This window comes from Engraulis encrasicolus, chromosome 24 (genome assembly GCF_034702125.1).
Source record: "Engraulis encrasicolus isolate BLACKSEA-1 chromosome 24, IST_EnEncr_1.0, whole genome shotgun sequence".
In the NCBI taxonomy this organism is placed as follows: Eukaryota; Metazoa; Chordata; class Actinopteri; order Clupeiformes; family Engraulidae; genus Engraulis; species Engraulis encrasicolus.
Window position 1 is genome coordinate 40,365,999 of NC_085880.1, and position 20,717 is coordinate 40,386,715.

At 44.2% G+C, this 20,717-nt stretch overlaps 1 protein-coding gene across 3 annotated transcripts in view; it reads left to right on the forward strand.

The window, feature by feature from the left end:
* Positions 1-9,851, forward strand: part of si:dkey-51a16.9 (RING finger protein 122) — a 34,723-nt gene extending 24,872 nt beyond the window's left edge. For 2 of the 3 annotated variants that reach the window (XM_063191163.1, XM_063191164.1), the window contains exons 3-7: positions 1,597-1,792; positions 4,569-4,611; positions 4,991-5,032; positions 5,724-5,806; positions 9,391-9,851. In XM_063191163.1, coding sequence (XP_063047233.1) covers positions 1,597-1,792; positions 4,569-4,611; positions 4,991-5,032; positions 5,724-5,806; positions 9,391-9,511 — 485 coding nt within the window. In that variant the 3' untranslated portion in view covers positions 9,512-9,851. The remainder of the gene's footprint in view (positions 1-1,596; positions 1,793-4,568; positions 4,612-4,990; positions 5,033-5,723; positions 5,807-9,390) is intronic. The other variant, XM_063191165.1, reaches the window with a different exon arrangement.
* Positions 9,852-20,717: the final 10,866 nt, after the last annotated feature.

Here is a 20,717-nt window from a genome sequence, read left to right on the forward strand (position 1 = left end):
CCCCTCTCCTCTCCTCTCCTCTCCTCTCCTCTCCTCTCCTCTCCTCTCCTCTCCTCTCCTCTCCCGGTGTTCCCCTCCTCCTCTCTCCTCCTCTCTCTATCCCCCTCTCCTCTCCCAGTGTCTCCCTCTCCTCTCCTCTCTCTATCCCCCTCTCCTCTCCCTCTCCCCCTCCTCCTCTCCTCCTCAGCGTCAGCTGGCCTGGCTGGCCCCTGTAATGATGACGTCTTCATGTCTCTCTTCCAATCGCGCATGACTCACCCAAAGCCCAAGTGACCTTTCTGCAATCCTCCCCCAGATTTTTGGTTTTGTTTCTGTTTATGTGACTTTGCATATAAACAAGCACATTATCGTCCGCTTCTTTATAAGCCCGTCGAGAGTCATTATGATCGGAAATTAGTTTGACATTACATGCTTACGTGGTCAAACTAGACTTGGTGTATTTCCAGGGAATAACACAGGGAATGAAGTGCAAGAGAAACTAGATGGCTAACAGAGGAGAGTTTGCCTCAACACGTGTTTGCTAATCTCACATTGCGCAATTACTTCCTCTCTTTCTGTTAATTTCCGTCATTTTCATGTCCTGGTTTTCATGCTGATAGCACACTTTACTTACTCTGCATTTTTTGTTTACCTCCTTAATGTGCTGCATGAACATGTCTCTTGGCCAGATCGTCCTTGCAGAAACAGATTGTTCATCTCAGTGGGTCTTTAGTCATGGTACCAGGGCTTGACACTGGCACCTGCCAACCGGCCAAATACTGGTAAAACTTGGCTGTGGCTAGTAATACTTTCGGTGTCACTAGCCAATTTGGCTGGCAGCTTATTCCTTGGATTGACATAGCATCATAGTAGCCTATATTATGTTGTTTTCCCCTTGTGTATCAATTGCTTGCACCGTATTTGAGCCCAAAAAAGCTCAGTAACTCAGTTTCTACTGTATTTGCTTGATATACTAAATTCCATGTAGAAAGCAATGCTCTCATCTTGCTTTAGCACTTTTTGAGGTTTGACGTACACTATCATGATAAAGGAAGAAGAAAAAACAATATAAAACCTGTGGCTAGTGGAATACCTGAATGGCCAGTGACTTGGGAAAACCACTTGCCACAGTGGCCGGTGGGTGAAAAAGTTAATGTCAAGCCCTGCATGGTACAGTAACATAGCCTACAGTAAAGGTTCAATGAAATAATAACACTGAAACGTTAGTCGGGTGTGTGCCCAAAATAAAGTCTTCAAAACTAAGCTGCAGTGTGCTCCAGTCTCTCCTTTCCAGTGATGTCTGTCCCACTGTGATGCACCTGCAAGCTGAGTGAGGGATGATGCGTGGTCCCAATCCTACTATAAAATACTAATAATTTGTGCTCTCCTCTTCTTTCTCCTGATTCCAGGACGTATGTGTGGCCCAGCCAGGACTGCAGATTGTTGACCCCTCAGTGCAGTAAAGGTTAAATGAAATAACACTAATTTGCGCTCCCCTCTTTTTGCAGGATGCGTGTGTGGCCTGGGTCTGCAGATCGTTGACCCCCAGTGCAGTGAAGGTTAAATGAAATATATAATACTAATTTGTGCTCTCCTTCTCCTCTTCTTTTTCCCCAGGATGCGTGTGTGGCCCGGGTCTGCAGATCGTTGACCCCCAGTGCAAGATGAGCTCGGAGGAGATCTACCACCTGCCCCTCAACGTCTACGTCATCATCCTGGGCATCGGCCTCTTCATCTTCCTGCTCAGCATGATCTTCTGCTGCTACCTGTTCAGGTGGGAAACCCCCATCTGGGCCAGCTGTACCAGGACCAGGTCTGCAAAGGACCCCCACCCACCATTACACACACTACACCCACCCACCCTTACACTACACCCACCCGACCCCCACCCACCCTTACACACTACCTTACACTACACACTACCTTACAGTAAACCCCCATCTGGGCCAGCTGTACCAGGACCAGGTCTGCAAAGGACCCCCACCCACCATTACACACACTACACCCACCCACCACTACACTACACCCACCCGACCCCCACCCTTACACTACACCCACCCTTACACTACACCCACCCGACCCCCACCCTTACACTACACCCACCCGACCCCCACCCATCCTTCACACTACCTTACAGTAAACCCCCATCTGGTGTCATCAGCTGTACCAGGACCAGGTCTGCAAAGGACCCACACCCACCATTACACACACTACACCCACCCACCCTTACACTACACCCACTCTACCCCCACCCACCCACACACACACAACACCCACCCGACCCCCACCCATCCTTACACTACCTTACAGTAAACCCCCATCTGGGCCAGCTGTACCAGGACCAGGTCTGCAATGCAATGGGCACCACTAAAATAAACATCTTACAGTGTTAATATAGGCCAGCTGTACCAGAACCAGGTCTGCAATGGACCCCCACCCTTACAGTACACACCCACCCGACCCCCACCCACCCTTACAGTACACACTACCTTACAGTAAACCCCCATCTGGGCCAGCTGCACCCGGACCAGGTCTGCAAAGGACCCACACCCACCCTAACAGTATACACCGACCCCCACCCACCCTTACACACACTACACCCACCCGACCCACACAGACCCCCACCCACCCTTACAGTACACACTACACCCACACTACACCCACCCGACCCACACCCACCCTTACAGTACACACTACACCCACCCGACCCCCACAGACCCACACCCACCATTACACACACTACACCCACCCGACCCACACAGACCCCCACCCATCCTTACAGTACACACTACACCCAAACTACACCCACCCGACCCCCACCCATCCTTACAGTACACACTCTGCACCCACACCCACACACACAGACCCCCACCCACCCTAACACACTACACCCACCCGACCCACACAGACCCCCACCCATCCTTACAGTACACACTGCACCCACACCAACCCACACAGACCCCCACCCACCCTAACACACTACACCCACCCGGCCCACACAGACCCACACCCACCCTTACAGTACACACTACCTTACAGTAAACCCAGAGTCATCTGGGCCAGCTGTACCAGAACCAGGTCTGCAATGGGCACCACTAAACTAAACATCTTACAGTGTTATATAGGCCAGCTGCACCCGGACCAGGTCTGCAATGGACCCCCACCCACCCTTACAGTACACACACTACACCCACCCGACCCACACCCACCCCCACCCACCCTAACACACTTACAGTACACCGACCCCCACCCACCCTAACACACTACACCCACACCAACCCCCACCCACCCTTACACACTACACCCACACCAACCCCCACCCACCCTAACACACTACACCCACACCAACCCCCACCCACCCTAACACACTACACCCACACCAACCCCACCCACCCTAACACACTACACCCACACCAACCCCCACCCACCCTAACACACTACACCCACACCAACCCCCACCCACCCTAACACACTACACCCACACCGACCTCCACTCAGTAATCCCAGTGCCATCTGGGCCAGCTGCACCCGGACCAGGTCTACAATGGACCCCCACCCACCCTTACACACTGCTACACCCACACCGACCCCCACCCACCCTTACACTAAATCCACACCAACCCCCACCCACCCTAACACACTACACCCACACCAACCCCCACCCACCCTAACACACTACACCCACACCAACCCCCACCCACCCTTACACACTACACACACACCAACCCCCACCCACCCTTACAGTGTTATATATGGGCCAGCTGCACCCGGACCAGATCTGCAATGGACCCCCACCCTTACAGTACACACCCACCCGACCCACACCCACCCTTACAGTACACACTACCTTACAGTAAACCAGGTCTGCAATGGACCCCCACCCACCCTAACACACTACTACACCCACACCTCCCCACCAGACCCCCACCCACCCTAACACACTACTACACCCACACCGACCCACCCGACCCCCAGCCACCCTAACACACTACTACACCCACACCGACCCCCACCCACCCTTACACTAAATCCACCCTACCCCCACCCACCCTAACACACTACCTTACAGTAAACCCCCATCTGGGCCAGCTGCACCCGGACCAGGTCTGCAATGCAATGGGCACCACTAAACTAAACATCTTACAGTGTTATATAGGCCAGCTGCACCCGGACCAGGTCTGCAATGGGCACCACTAACCTGTTCTTTTTACACCCCCCACCCCCCCACTCACCTGTATATAAATTAGCACTGCTGAATTTGTAGGCCCCCTTGAACTGTCTCCACCCCATTAGTGGTGCCCCCTGGACACCTACTGTGTTTCTCTTTAATCACATAAAAGAAAATCAGATATGATTTAGTGAAAACAAGTATAATTTATCTTCAAATTTAAAAACGTAACAACAGACATCATCAGAGCACATTTTCACCTTACCAATCACATTGTGATTGTCTTTCTGACGGCATACTAATTTAGTTCCCCATTAAAATATAAATCTAAAACTAATGCTTTGAAGCACTGCTTCTATTGTATAACATGCTAGGCCCAAGTTGAACTGAAAACTTAATTTGTGGTTTTTATTCTTTGCAGGTTGAGACGGCAAGGGACGAGAGAACAGTACGGCTATAATGAGGTAGGCCTACTTTCTTTTTTTCCAGAAAGTGCGCTCAACTCCCAATTGTTTTTCACAAAGTCTTTGGGTATGAGCGAACAACAACATTTATATTTTGTAGAAGAGCCGCACTCTCGGGTGTGATTCGTGCACACGGGTTAGCTCTAACCCACTAAAATAAAATGCAAGAATCACACTAAGAGTGCGGCTTTTCTACAAAATACAATGAGGTACGCAAAGGAGAATACTCAGCACCGAAGATCATCAAGTTGACATTACACAACATCACACAAACACAGTGATTTACAATGCTCTCTCTCTCTCTCTCTCTCTCTCTCTCTCTCTCTCTCTCTCTCTCTCTCTCTCTCTCTCTCTCTCTCTCTCTCTCTTTTTTCTGTAGGTGGTGCTTAAGGGAGCAAGCAAGAAACTCAGCCTTCTTGGAGTAGGTTCAGTTCCTTTTTTTCCCGTGTGTGTGCTGTGTGTACAATTGTAACCTTGAAAGTGTTGCAGAAAATATGTGGACACGTCTGAACGCATTTTGGCTTGTGAGTCAGAGTCAGATAGCACCGCGATGCACACAGGCCAGGGCACCTCATGCTTCAGCAAGTTGGAAGAGATACAAGAGGGAAAATTTTCCACAAGCGAGCGAATGGAAGTGCTAGAGGACATGCTGCAGAGAGACATACTGAGCGAAGACACAAACTGTGCACGATTCATAAAAGCCAAAATGGCTAATGTAACGACGTTCTCATGGACTAACACTGTGAACTCTTCTCTTCTCTTCTCTTCTCTTCTCTTCTCTTCTCTTCTCTTCTCTTCTCTTCTCTTCTCTTCTCTTCTCTTCTCTTCTCTTCTCTTCTCTTTCTCTCTCTCTTTCCATCACTCTCAATTTCTGTCCATCTCTTCACTTTGTTTTTCTTTCTCTCTCTCGTTGTATCACTCTTTCTCTTTCTTTGTTTTTCTCTTTCTGTCTCTCTCTCTCTCTTTCTCTCTCTCTCTCTCTTTCTCTCTCTCTCTCTTCCATTCTCTCTCTCTCTCTCTCTCTCTCTCTCTCTCTCTCTCTCTCCCCCCCCTCCCTCTCTCTTCCACCGCCCCGCCCCTCTCTCTCTCCCCCTCCTCTGTCTGACCTGCAGCAGACCTGTGCAGTGTGCCTGGAGGAGTTCAGAAGTCGCGATGAGCTGGGAGTGTGTCCCTGCTCTCATGCTTTTCACAAAAAGTAAGAGTCACGCTTGCCCGACCTGGCTACCCCTCCTGGGCCTTTTTAAAAACCCTGCCTTTGTTTCCCTCTTCGTTCCAGTGTCAGTCTTACTCTCATCAAACCACAGCACTTATGAACGCTTTCATGGCTCTTAAGTCCTCTCTAAATCCTCAAGTATGTTTGCTGCTATCTATGAACGAGGATATTTAGGAATCTGCCACTCTGCAATCTAACATTCCCTGCTGCAAGAGTATAGAATTTGCACGCTTGCTTTAACACACCTCGTGAATATCTATACAGTTTGCTTTGCATCTGCAGGTAGAAAAACAAACAGACCAAAGTAGGTGTCATTACGGGAGAATGCAGAACTCCTTGGCATCACAAGAAAGGCATGCATGCCCATACCAGCAAAGTAATAATGATAGGAGAAACTGACAAAGGCTGTTATCAGAGACATTTTAATCTTACAGCGTCATCACTCACTTGTTGGCAATATTTTGATGAAATCTCAATTAAAGTGGTGTCAAGCTTCCTTGTGAGACTATACCTATATAACATACTAATGGTGCATAGTATAGTGATTTGGTCAGCACCTGAAACAGACCCCTGTTGTTCTATTTTTAGGATTTAGTCTTATTTTCTTATGAATCTCCATTGTTGTTTTCAAATCACATCTGGTGTATGCCTTCAAGAGTGTAGCCCGCAAAAACACTCTACACTGCGCTGACAAAAGACAGAATTTCCTCATTTTGTTATGTGATCTGTGTTTGTTGTGAACTAGTTGTGGAACAGCTTATAGTCCGTGGATTGCCTTTAGGGTGACTCTTTGCTGACAGCTTGTTTGGTGCAGAACGCCTTTCATAGATGTTATCTCCCTTAACAATGGCATTCTCCTTTCCCATTGGCTGTCCAGGTGGACATAAAGTATGGGATAACGGTTGCTGCGGCGACCAGCTCTGAGGAAATGGCGTAGGGAGGCAAACAATTTTGACTGTGACACAAAGCAGAGTCTCCTCGTCATTATTTTCTATGGAAGTAGACACTTCAACAGCTGTTATTCCACTGACAGGGCCGGATTAACACACAGGCTAGATATAGCTGTAGCCTACGGGCCGCCACCTGCCAGGGGGCCCCCAATTGGTCAAAAGCCAAAAATTGCAACAACAAAAAAGGCAAAATGACAAATATGCAATATTGGAAAATGAATCTGTAATGTTGAGTACAGTTTTATATCTTGTTAAGACCCCTCTCCACAGTTGGCAGCAGACATGTTAACCTTAATTCCAAGTTATTTAATTATGAAATTTGCCTTCCGGGGGGCCCACAGCAACCATATGGCCTAGGGGCCCCGGGCCACCTTTATCCTGCCCTGCCCACTGACCTCCCGTATGATCGAAATATTTAATCTTTCCGAGAGTTCCCTCATATAAGATGAAATGTACACAAAGTTTTGAAATGACCTTGGCAGTCCTGATCCCTTACATAACTGTGTCTGTGTCTTCCTCCCAACTTAAAAAGGCCCAGACTTAGTCTTGTGTTCATGTCTTATGGTACGTCTGACACATTTCAGGAAGTCTATTTAAAGGTTGAACAAAAACATCAAAGTGCTATTTCTGTCGAGAACAAACCAATTAGCGAAAAGTCTTTTTCCAAGCCCAGCTTCTATCAAAGGTCTTCGTGAAACTAAGTTCATTTGCAAAGAGCAGTTTGCAGTTGTTTTCCTCTTTCAATAACCTAATTTTGCTAATTGTCTAAGAACTATTAGATGCACTTGCGAATGGCAACACTGGCTGGCTGGCTTCCTACTCACTGTTCTTTTAGTTCTTTTAGTGAGAACACACCCTGAGGAACCGTTTACACTTAGATGGATATTTTTGAAAATTTTGGTTCCTCATTTACACATAAACTGAGTTTTAGAAGCCCATTTCAAAACGACACATTTAAAGATGGCCTCTCAACGTCATTTAATTAATATTGCCGTGTTCCCAATTGTTATTGAATGTGTTACGCGTTGGTCCTGTTTTAAAAAAACGTTCTGGTTGCTTTGTTTCAAGACGTTTTTGCAAGCTGGCAAGGTGGCTTGTGGAGAAACGAGAGAGTGTTCCGTTTTTCTCGTGGAAATGCGTCTCTGATTGGCTCACTCCTCCTGCTCTCGAAGAAACGCGTCTCTGATTGGCTCAGTCCTCCAGTTCTTGGGGAGAATGTAATGGGAAACAGAGTCGCCACTTCCCCGGGTGGTACTGCACTATAGGGGCGCCAACGGAGGCGTGCAGGCTCCATTCAGGGCTGTGCTCTTTCGACAGCGACCCATAGGCGAGCTGCAGGCACGGAGCAACCGGAGTGAGCAGGCTTTATGTATGAGGCTTTGTGCTGTGTGTGTACCTGAGAGTAGCAACCAGCTGATAGCTAAGCTAAGCTATGTTTCGGGCCACCAGACGTTGCTTGTTTTGAAAACAAGCAGAAAAAATATACTCGACATGTTTTTAGATAAATGGGTCGATATAAACCTTTGTGGGCAACGCCTTCTTTCGACGTGACGAAACACAGAAAGGCTTTCGTGATTCGCTCGTTTCTCTGCATTATTTATGTAAATTGGGAAACACCGGGAAACACAGCCAGGAGAGTTGACGCACCGCTATGAGAGCCTTGCAAGTGAGTTTAACTTGGGGTGACCGTCCGATCTTCGAAAGGAGTGAGTAAAACTGAGTTTTATCGGAAGTTGGCCTTTAAAAATATCCTATTTAGGGGGCTAAATCGCACCTTTCACAATGGAGTTTTTATTTTTATCCATATCTCGTGTTTACACATAAATGGATAAAAAAATATCCGCATTTAGAAATATCCGGATACGTGCAACCAGCACCTTAGTGAGTCTGAATGCACCCTGAGTTCAGTGTGTGATACTAACACCTCACTATGCACCTCAGGAGCTAAAGCACCTGACTCTTTGCACTACTGCATGGGGGGGAAAATGCCCTTTTTGGAAGTACTTTTTTGAAAGTGTTTTGTTTCTGCCCCAGGGGCCCAAGGAGTCATATTCTGTCCCTTTGCCCAAAGTAAATTGCTACAGCAGCACACCTATGCACATTATTGAAATATGAAATGCCATTTCGTACCTCTCAAGTGGCTGTTTGACTATGCATGGAATTACAGTAATGGGGACTCTCAAGCACATCAAAGCTTCTTCAATTCTTTGATTCGTGTGTCTCTGATTTCCTTCCCTGCCGTTCCTCTGTGCCCTCTCTCTATTCACTCTTCTGGTTATTTCTCTGTCTCCACCTTTGAAACTCTCTCTCTCTTAAATGATGAATTGTTTTTTGCACATTTGTTGGCACCTGACTGAGATGTAAGTCATTTATTTACCATTGTAACATTTGTTTTTGGTGATTGCACATTTTGGTGATTTCCATTTTGGTGGTGGCACATTTTGTGATTCTGTATTCCAAGTGTTTCTAATAAAGGTGTTGAAAATAAAAATAAAAAATCTCTCTTAACCTATCTCTCTTTCTCTCTCAACCTCTCTCTCTCCCTCTCTCTTTTCCTGTCTGCTTGTATAACTAACCCCCACCCCCCCTCTCTCTCTCTGCCCCTCCGTCTCTCAGGTGTTTGGTGAAGTGGTTGGAGATCCGCAGCGTCTGCCCCATGTGTAACAAGCCCATCTGTCGACTCCAGCCCGACCCCCCTCAAGCCGCAGAGGGCCCCCCCGGCCTCCTGGAGGTGTGATGGAGAGACACAGGAAAACCGACAGAGAGAGAGACAGAGAGAGAGAGAGAGAGCCCCCCCACCTCGATGCTGCCCCATGCAGGGGGCTACAGAACCCCCCAGGCAACAACACACAGCCAGCTTCAAGTGTCCTCTTTCGAAAAGAGAAAAGGAGAGAGAGAGAGAGAGAGAGAGAGAGAGAGAGAGAGATAGAGAGAGGGAGAGAGATGGAGAGGAGAGAATAACACAACACTTGACTGAGAGATAATATACAGGAATACAGTAGTGCTCTCTCCTTATCTGATCACCCCCCCCACCCCCTCTGACCTCTACAGTCTCCTACACACACACATGCACGCACGCACGCGCACACACACACACACACACACACACACACACACACACACACACGCACACACACACACACACACACACACGCGCACGCACGCACGCACGCACGCACGCACGCACGCACACACACACACACCAGCATCAACATCATCAACATACATGATGAACCTCCTAAATGGACCCTGGTTGCCTGGTAACCAACATAAATACTAAAGGCAAGCGGAGAAGGAGAAGGTGAGAGGAGAATTAATGTGCGTATGGCCTCGTCTGACCTCGCACGGCACGGCACGCGCTTGCGCAACAGGACGCTCTATATGTGGGCGCAGGGCCGACGACAGCTTTGGCTGGGCCCAGGACTAAGACATCTGAAAGAGCCCCCCCTGCCGCTCGCCCAACACATACAATGTAATGAGAACCCAATTCTGGGCCCCCTCTGTCCAAGTGCCCGGGACAACTGACCCCTTTGCCAGCCCCGCTGACAGGGCCGCCGACAGCTTTGGCTGGGCCCAGGACAAAGTCATCTGAAAGGAACCTCCACTGCCCAACACATACAATGTAACGACAACCCAATTCTTGGGCCCCTCTGTCCCAGGGCCTGGGACAACCGACCCCTTTGCCCCCCCCCCCCCCCCACCTGTCAGCTTCCCTGTGTGTGCGAGGTAGGGTTGATAAGCTAGCAGATGGCAGTGGCCACCACTCCAGAGTTGTCCTCAAGTGTTGTGGCTACAGTTTGGGGTTGTTTTTTTTTTGTACAGTGCCCACTAGAGAAATGGAAATTGCCCAACATCGAGGAGGTAACCATAAACTCACTCGGCTCCGACTGACTCTTGGTTTCACCACACACCGCCCTCACTCACTGCTGCTGGTGGTGACAAACTGGCCATCAGCCTCTTTGGGATCCTCCTCTTTGGGACACGGAGCTTATACGTTGAATAATCAACCTTTTGTCACACATTTACTGAAAAAAAAAACCCAAGCATGTACCGTACTGTGTTTCTGACAGTTTATGGTTCTGTGACTGACGAGACAACCCTCCAACTGGTTTCCACCATACATTACGTCTGTAGATGGACAAGACATCAGCTGGAGAAAGGATGTTTGCGGAGCTCTTCAACCCTTATGGTGCTCACAGTCGAGGACAGCAGAATCAAGGCAGGCTGAGCTACTTCTCAAAGACTAGCCCCAGGGATGACTGGAGCACTCAGCATACATTTTTAGAGTTTTTTTTTCCATTTTGGTGCACAAAGTGACTGACGTTTCGACGCACCTGCGTCTTCCTCAGAGTTCCACAGACTCCGAGGAAGACACAGGTGCGTAGAAACGTCAGTTATTTTGTCTTTAAAAAATCTCTAATTTTATCTCTTAAAAAGGTATGCTGAGTGCTCCAGTCATCCCTGGGTCTAGTCACTGAGAAGTAGCCCAGCCTGCCTTGAAAACACCAGCTGAGTCTCTGTAGGCCATTTCCAAACCACATCACGGCCATGAACACATCAGTGGACCAAGATGGCAGAAAGCAGTGACCCAAGGTGGTCCATGTGAGACCAATACTGTGTGTGCAGTACAATATGCGTCCTCCACTTGTGCTTGTGGCCTCGTCCCACCTCTTGGCCCCTCGTCCGTGGAGAAAACAATAAAGTTTCCCCGCTGTCAGTCTAGCCAAAACAATTTTGGGGGACTATTTTACATTCACCACCCAGTTTGCAAATGAGAAAACTACTTTACACTTGAGCCCTTGCAAGATATTGAAATATAATACTGTTGTCAGTGATGTCATCATGACATATTACTTCCTGGTACGAGGCCACAAGCACAAGTGGAGGACGCAAGGTCGCATATTGGAACGGACCCTGTGTCTCAGATTGTGCACTTGTGCACTTCAGCCACTATGCTTCAGTGAGTAATGAATACGGCGTACGCACTAGAACATGAACAATGAAGTGCACATTTGAGATCCAGCACAAGACTAACAGCAATTTTAGTGAGTTATTTCTAAGTTATTTCTAAGTAGTTATTTTCTATCATCATTATTATCATCATCATCATCATTATTATTGTTATTATTATTATTATTATTATTATTACTATTATTATTATTATTATGGCTTTCAATAAAGTGTAATGTTTCTGTGACAAAAAAATCTGTGTTATGGTGTTTATTTTTACAGTATAAGCTTCCAACACTGTTTAATTTGCTTTGATTTGATGACAAAACCATGTTATGACAAGTTAGAACTTTGGATAACAATTTACTTGATGACGGCGTCAATCATATGTCATAACAGCATCATAACGGTGTCGTAGCCTGCGTAGCATGCGTGTCATGCACGTGTCATAAACATTATGTCAACGCCATAAACATTTTATGACTGTTGTCACACTACCCTGCCTAGACTTGTCAGTACCTGAGATTTTTTTTTTGTTCAGCCTTTTCCGAGATCCTGATCATTGTCATGGGGGCAGGTGTTTGTTTACATTTTTAAAAAACATCTTGATTTATTCCCAAAAGCATCCAAAAAGTTTTGCAACATCAGCAGACAACTAACAAACAGCGATACCTTTTGGGAAAATATTTGGAGTAGGCCTATGCTAAGAATTTTTAACATGTAAACAAAAACTGCCCCCATTAGAATAGCTCAGATCTCGGAAAGGCCTTAGCCGAAAAATGTGACATCACCGGGCACTGACAAGGGTAGTGTGAGCAATACAACAGCATATTGAACTTGACTGAAGTGGTCACTGAAGTGTTCACTTGACTGAAGTGACACTTGATTATCGTAAAGACAACCCAAATAATGACAACTTTTCATGACCATAAAAGTCTATGACATTGACATCATGTTTGTGACTCGTCCATAACAGTGTCATGACATTGTTTTGACAGTATGATCAGACATGTCATGTCATGCCAATGATTCCGGCGTCAAGTGAAGTGTTACCGAACTTTGTCCTCTTGTAAAGTTTTCTGCAACGGTTTAATTTTTTTTTTAGCTAACTGCTGCAGAGAGAAAGATTGCAGCACAGAAGCTGAGCTTTTAACCTACATGAACAGCGGGCTATGCAGCTTTACATAAATAAGGGGTCGGGCAAAACTCGCCTCCCAACAAAAGAGCTTTCAGGGAGCTGAAGTCAACAAAATTCCCAGCATGTTTTTTGGCCATAGTGATTTATTTGTGTCAGTGGAACGAAACGAAGGGCCATGTGACGCCCCTGCTGCCACTTTACTGGCCATTCCACATGAAAGATTAAGCAAGAACAGCTGGGAGAGCAAGGGACCCGCCGCCTGCCTGCCTGCCTGCCTGCCTGCCTGACCGACCGAGACATTCTGATATATATTACACATACAGTAAAGAATAACATGTGGAATATCAGCTGAGAGTGTTGTTAGTAGTTAAAACCCTTTCATTTGTTTGTTTGTTTGTATGTATGTATGTATGTATGTATGTATGTATGTATGTATGTATGTATGTATGTATGTATGTATGTATGTATGTATGTATGTATGTACGCACATGTAGGCCTATGTATGTATGTATATATGTATGTATGTATGTATGTATGTATGTATGTATGTATGTATGTATGTATGTATGTATGTATGTATGTATGTATGTATGTATGTATGTATGTATGTATGTATGTATGTATGTATGTATGTATGTATGTATGTATGTATGTATGTATGTATGTATGTATGTATGTACAGTGCCCTCCATAATTATTGGCACCCCTGGTTGAGATGTGTTAAAAGCCTTAAAATAAATTCAGTGTTTATTGCAGAAGAATACTGTCACACTGAAAATTGTAGGAAAATGTAGCCTTCAACTCAAATGAATTGTAAGAAAATAAAAAAATCCCTGACTGAAAAATAATTATTTTTCATTAAATCACCTGTTCCACAATTATTGGCACCCTTAACAATTCCCAGGAAATAAATATAATTGAAGCATTTCTGTCATTTCTACAGTAGTTTACAAAGTTTACCAGAGTATGTAGGAACATTTAATTAGTAATTCATCACTTCCTGTTTCCCTGGGGTATAAATATGACGTGACACCGAGGCCATTTCTCTCTTATCCACTCTTAAACATGGGAAAGACAAAGGAACACAGCATACAAGTGAGGCAGATGTGCGTCGACCTTCACAGGTCAGGCAGAGGCTACAAGAAGATTGCCACTCAACTGCAGCTGCCCATATCCACTGTGAGATGAATAATTAAGAAGTTCAAAACACTGGAACAGTGGTAAACAAGCCTGGACGAGGACCCAAGTTTCTTTTGCCACCACGCACAGTGAGGAGGATGGTAAGAGAAATCAAAAGATCTCCAAAGCTCACTGTTACAGAATTACAACAAATGGTAGCATCCTGGGGTCACAAAGTCTCCAAATCAACCATCAGGCGCTGTCTACACACCAACAAGCTGTTTGAGAGGCATGCACGGAGAAAACCTTTCCTCACTCACAATCATAAACGCAAACGTCTGGAGTTCGCCAAGCGGTATTGGGGCTTCAACTGGGACCGTGTGCTTTGGTCAGATGAGACCAAGATTGAGCTTTTTGGCAACAAACACTCTAAGTGGTTCTGGCGTGCCACGAAAGATGTGCATGCTGAAAAGCACCTCATACCCACTGTGAAGTATGGGGGTGGGTCAGTGATGCTGTGGGGCTGTTTCGCTTCCAAAGGCCCTGGGAACCTTGCTAGGGTGCATGGCATCATGAATGCTTTGAAATACCAGGACATTTTAAATCAAAATCTGTTGCCCTCTGCCCGAAAGCTGAAGATGGGTCGTCACTGGGTCTTTCAGCAAGACAATGACCCTAAACATATGGCCAAATCTACACAGAAATGGTTCACCAGACACAAAATGGCCCATGGCCATCTCAGTCCCCAGACCTCAACCCCATTGAGAACCTGTGGGGTGAGCTGAAGAGGAGAGTACAGAGGAGAGGACCCAGGTCTCTGGATGATTTAGAGAGATTCTGCAAAGAGGAATGGCTGAAGATCCCTCTTTCTGTCTTTTCCCATCTTGTGAAACATTATAGGAGAAGATTAGGTGCTATTTTGTTGGCAAAAGGGGGTTGTACAAAATATTAACACCAGGGGTGCTAATAATTGTGACACACATTATTTGATGTCAAATAATTATTTCTTTATGTGGGATTTTTTCCCCACTGAATAAATGCACTTGCATTGAAGGTTGGATTTTTCTCTTTTTTTCCATTAAGGTCCCATATTATTTAGAAAAAAATAATAATAATTGGAAGCTAAAAAACACATCTCAACCAGGGGTGCCAATAATTATGGAGGGCACTGTATGTATGTATGTATGTATGTATGTATGTATGTATGTATGTACATATGTACTGTACGTATGCACCTATGTACGTATGCACCTATGTATGTATGTATGTATGTATGTATGTATGTATGTATGTATGTATGCATGTATGTATGTATGTATGTATGTATGTATGTATGTATGTATGTATGTATGTATGTATGTATGTATGTATGTATGTATGTATGTATGTATGTATGTATGTATGTACAGTGAGGAAAATAAGTATTTGATCCCTTGCTGATTTTGTTTATTTGCCCACTAATAAAGACAAAAATGATAAAATGTATTCTAATATGGAGAGACAGAATATCAAAAAGAAAATCCAGAAAATAACTTTGAAGTATATATTTTAATTGATTTGTATTCCATTGAGGAAAATAAGTATTTGACCCCTCTAGTCAAAGAAGACAAAATACTTGGTGGCAAAGCCCTTGTTTTCTTGTACAGAGGTCAGATGTTTCTTTCAGTTAATGACAATGTTTGTGGATATATTAGAAGGGATTTTTGTCCATTTTTCTTTGCAGATCATCTCTAAATCATTTAAGTTGTATGACTGTAGCTTGACAAATGGGAGCTTCTGTTCCCTCCCCATGATTATTATAGGGTTGATGTTTGGAAACTGTCTAGGCCACTTTGTGACCTCAATGTGCTTCTGCTTGAGCTACTCCTTCATTGCTTGGGCTGAATGGTATGGATTGTTATCATATCGGGAGGCCAATCCATGACTCACCTTCAGTCTAGTGGTGGTGGTAAAGAGGTTAGCATGTAGCATTGTACGTTTACATGTCTCCCTCCATCCATTTCTTGACGATGTGAAGTTGTCCTGTGTCTTGGCCAGACAAACAACCTCAAAACATAATGATACCACTTTCATTTGTGATGTTGGAGAAGGTGTTGTTCTTGGGATCATAGGCAACATTTCTCTTCCTCAAAACACATTGAGTTGTGTTAATACCAAACAGTCTGATTTTGGTGTCACCTGATTCCAGCACCTCCCAATGATATCCTAATCCAGTTTGATGTTCATTGGTAAACCTCAGGTGAGCCTGAACAGGTTCCTTCTGAAACAGGGGTATCATACATGCACTGCAGGATTTTAATCCGCTGTGGTATTAAGTGTTTCCAATAGTTTTCTTAGTGATTGAGGTCCCATGCCTTGAGATAATTTCCTAGCTCTTCCCATACAGTTTTAGGGTGCTTTATCTGTGTAACAGGGGGTAGGTTGGAGATTTGAGTAAAGTGTGTGCTTTAACGACTACGCCACTGGTGGCCTTGCACCACCAGATATACTTGTATACCAATGGTTCTTAGACCAGGTTTAGCACAAGAGGGTTTCCCGCACACAGATAAGTGAGTGAAAGGCAGAGACGTGAGGTTCCAGTCAAAATAACAGTAAATATTTATTTAAATAATAACAAACAAAGAAACATAAACCTGCTGCTGATACAGAAAATAAATCAAAAGAAAATGTGGCACACAAGGGGTTAAGTCACTGGCTGCCACTAATAATGGTCAGACCTGAGCAGTCTCAGAGGTTGGTTACTTTAACTAGGAGAGCGGGGCTGATGCACTCAGAGCACTACACACTTGATCACAGCAAACACTATAGGGTGCTCATTTACCACTACATATATATGGCATGCGCCCTGTGAAACTGCTCAGGCTATAGAAAGATCGGAAAGGCTAGGTGAGACCATCAACTACAAGGGCCTAGTAAAGTTAACTTACAATAATGACTATGGGTGGCAGTCAGTACATACCCAGGCCAACAGGGTGGTGGAGCGATGCAGCAGCAGCAGCAAACAGAATGAAAAACAACAAAACAAAACTATCCAAAATAACAAACCAAAAAGGGCAATAACTGGTTCACACATAAAATCTCAGGTAAGGCAAAGCAGCAGTGGCGTTGCCCTGCTGAAACAAAAATCACCATTAGGCTAGCTGCATAGTCAATGTTTACATGTTTCTAAATGCTTGCACAATGATATTAAGAGGAGCATTCAATACACTAAAGGTTACACAATGTTAATCATAATCAGGATGGACATATTCACAGTTTATAATGTTTACACATACATATAAACAACTATACAATTGTGATTTACCTTCATTCTGCAAAAGGCACAAACATGTCCCCTCGTCACGCACAGCAGAGTGCTTTCAGAATCCTCCGGACCAAACCTTAGATTACAAACAGATCTTTAACAATAGGCCTACATTCCTCTACTACATGCTTACATGTATGGGCATCAGACAACATTAAATCAAGTCAAAATACCTTCCGTAGTTCAGGTTGACAGGCCGAGACTACCCGGAAGCGTAAGGCATGCTGCAGAGGTAGCGCCTGTATTTAAAACAACTCACATGAAGTTTGGCCATAGATAAACAACAGATATGGGGCTACACGCTAGCGCACATATAAAATTCTAAAAACATACCTCCAGTAACCGCAGCGAGGACTGAAGCACACCGTGACAACTGACAACCCAGGCAGAGTGCATGCCCTCGGCCCCTCAGGACTAAACCTCTGGTAGCTACCATCTACCTACGAGCGTTTAGTGGCTGCAGAAGCGAACGCTTCCCATTACAGTTTTTCTCGATTGGTTTGGCTAATTTCTTGAAACCGAGATGACATTTCTATAAATTTTGGGTCATTTGGCTAAACATTCTTACACTTCTGCACAACAGATCAGATAACTAGCAAAATGTCATATACCTCCCAAAACAGCTCATTCTTGAATCAGCACTAGACCTTCTCCCACATAAATGGTCAGTACCATCAAAATGGTATAGATCCTTCTCAATTGCTTTGGCTCATTTGCATTCATTTAGTCCTTCTGTCAAAATAAACTGGATGGTTCAGCACAACTACATGGATCCTCATCACTTGCTCATATCACTCCAAAAACAGTTTGCCCGTGTGTCGAAACTAAATTCCTTCCACAGAATGCCGTTTGAAAAAATGTCAAGAAATTAGCCAAATAACAGAGGAAACTGTAGTATACACGGTTGTAAAATTATTTTCTACAAACTAGTAAAGTTACAATACCATCTGACCTGTTGAACACTGTCATGAATTTACTGTTTACAGTAAAGAAATTCTTAAAATATTATGTTCTTGACTGTTTTGACAATTGTGTAGACTACTTTGCATATGATGACTCACACAATGAAATCATGCTGACATGTTTTGGGGAGGGCAACCATTACACTGAGAATTGTCTAATTCATTTAGAAAAGAAAGGTCAATTTATTTGGAAAATGTGCTAAATGTATGCTCAATGTGTCAACTGTAGGGTACTTGTACATAGCCATCTGCCGAGATGTAGGCCTACTAAACATATGAGACATGTACAAAGCATTTGAAATTTGATGAAAGCAATGAAAAATGCCATTCTGTTGTGGGAAATTGTAAGTTGGTTTGGAGATTTGTCCGTGTTGTTTTGAGAATGTCCTCTCAGTTTTGAGAAATTAGCCAAACCAATCGAGAAAAACTGTAAAGCAGCGAGGACCGGCGGGCAGCAGTGACAGAGCAGGGCTTGTGCCTGACCTGCCAGTCAGAGCAATTTTATGAATGCACTGCTAATTGATGGGAAGCAACAAACCTGCTACCTAGGGGGTGTGTCAATCAGAGGGGCAACTACGGTGGCCACGAGCAGCCAACAGGCTGCCTGTTACATCTGTTTTTATTGAATCCCCACAAGGTCAGATCTTGTATGGAACCACAGACAGGCCTATTGATGATTGATGATCATTTCGTATGTCCTAAAATTTGGAAGAAATGCACCAACAGTGTGCTCCTTAATATCCAGGAGCCCATGTCAGCCTTGTTGAATTCTAAAATCTTGTCCCTGACATCCTTTGACAGCTTTTTGGTTTTTCCCATGTTGGCGAGTTTAGTTTGATTGATTGGCTGATACTATGGACTGATTCTGCAGATTTAATGTGTCTTTTGTGCAGGTTACTATTAACAGGTGTGTTCAATTCAGATAACAAGTTGATTGGAAGTGCCATTTGATCTGCGGGATCAGAACTCTTGGTTGGCAGGGGATCAAATATTTATTTCACTCAATGAAATATAAATCAATTAATATATACTCTTAAGAGTTAATTTCTGGATTTTCTTTTTCATATTCTCTCTCTCCATATTAGAATACAGTTTATCATTAACTTTAAAGACTGATCATGTCTTTATTAGTGGGTAAACCAACAAAATCAGCAAGGGATCAAATACTTATTCTCCTCACTGTATGTATGTATGTACGTGTATGTACGTACAGTATATCACGAAAGTGAATACACCCCTCACAGTTTTGCAGATTTTTGAGTATATCTTTTCATAGGAAAGCATTACAGAAATTTCACTTTGACACAATGATTAGTGACCTTTTAACAACATATTTAACCGCTTAAATTTCTTGTTCACTCAGAAAAAAACAAAATACAGCCATTACTGTTTGAACACCTTTTTTGTAAAACTCACTTGTTTACCACCACACATGCTTGACACCATCTAAAGCAAATGTGTTTATCTTGGTCTCAAGAGAGATGAACAGACCAAGGATATGGATCACTGGAACCATCTCGTGTGATCTGAAGAGACCAAGATAAACAAATTTGCTTTAGATGGTGTCAAGCATGTGTGGTGGTAAACAAGTGAATTTTACAAAAAAGGTGTATCCTCTCATAAGCCAAGCATGGTAGTGGGACTGACATGGTTTGGGGATGCATGAATGCTGTCAACATTGGCAATCTGAAATACACCTAAAAGAAACATACATGTCAACATGCACTGTGACTACTGAAGCAGATCATGATATTCTCCATAGGATTGCATTCAAATCTCACACCAATCTATTTAAGCCAGATGCAGACTCAAAATGTAAAAGTTCAATGCAAAGAAAGGTTGAAACGCACACTGATGACCTCCCTTGTCATCCCTTTTCATTTCGTTTCATTTCGAGACGATTCGAGCCAACATAGCCCCTTCTCTACCGGATTTTAATCTGGGGTGTACTCACTTTTGTGAGTACATGTTCAAACATTCATGGCTGTATTTTGTTTTTTTTCTGAGTGAACAAAAAAATTAAGCGGTTAAATATGTTGTTAAAAGGTCAATAATCATTGTGTCAAAGTTACATTTCTGTAATGCTTTCCTATGAAAAGATATACTCAAAAATCTGCAAAACTGTGAGGGGTGTATTCACTTTCGTGATATACTGTATGTATGTATGTATGTATGTACCGGTATGTATGTATGTATGTATGTATGTATGTATGTATGTATGTATGTATGTATGTATGTATGTATGTATGTATGTATGTATGTATGTATGTATAGCCTATATCATATGTTTGCATGTTTGTACTGTTTGTATGCATTTATTTTCTCGCTTGCTTATTTAGTTGAAACTAAACAACAAATATTTGACATAACTCAGACCAATCCCTACCCTGAGGCTCTCAGCTTACAGTTTTTTTTTCCCCTGTGGAGGTTCTCTACGGGTCAAGATGTTCATGTGTTGACTTGTGCTACC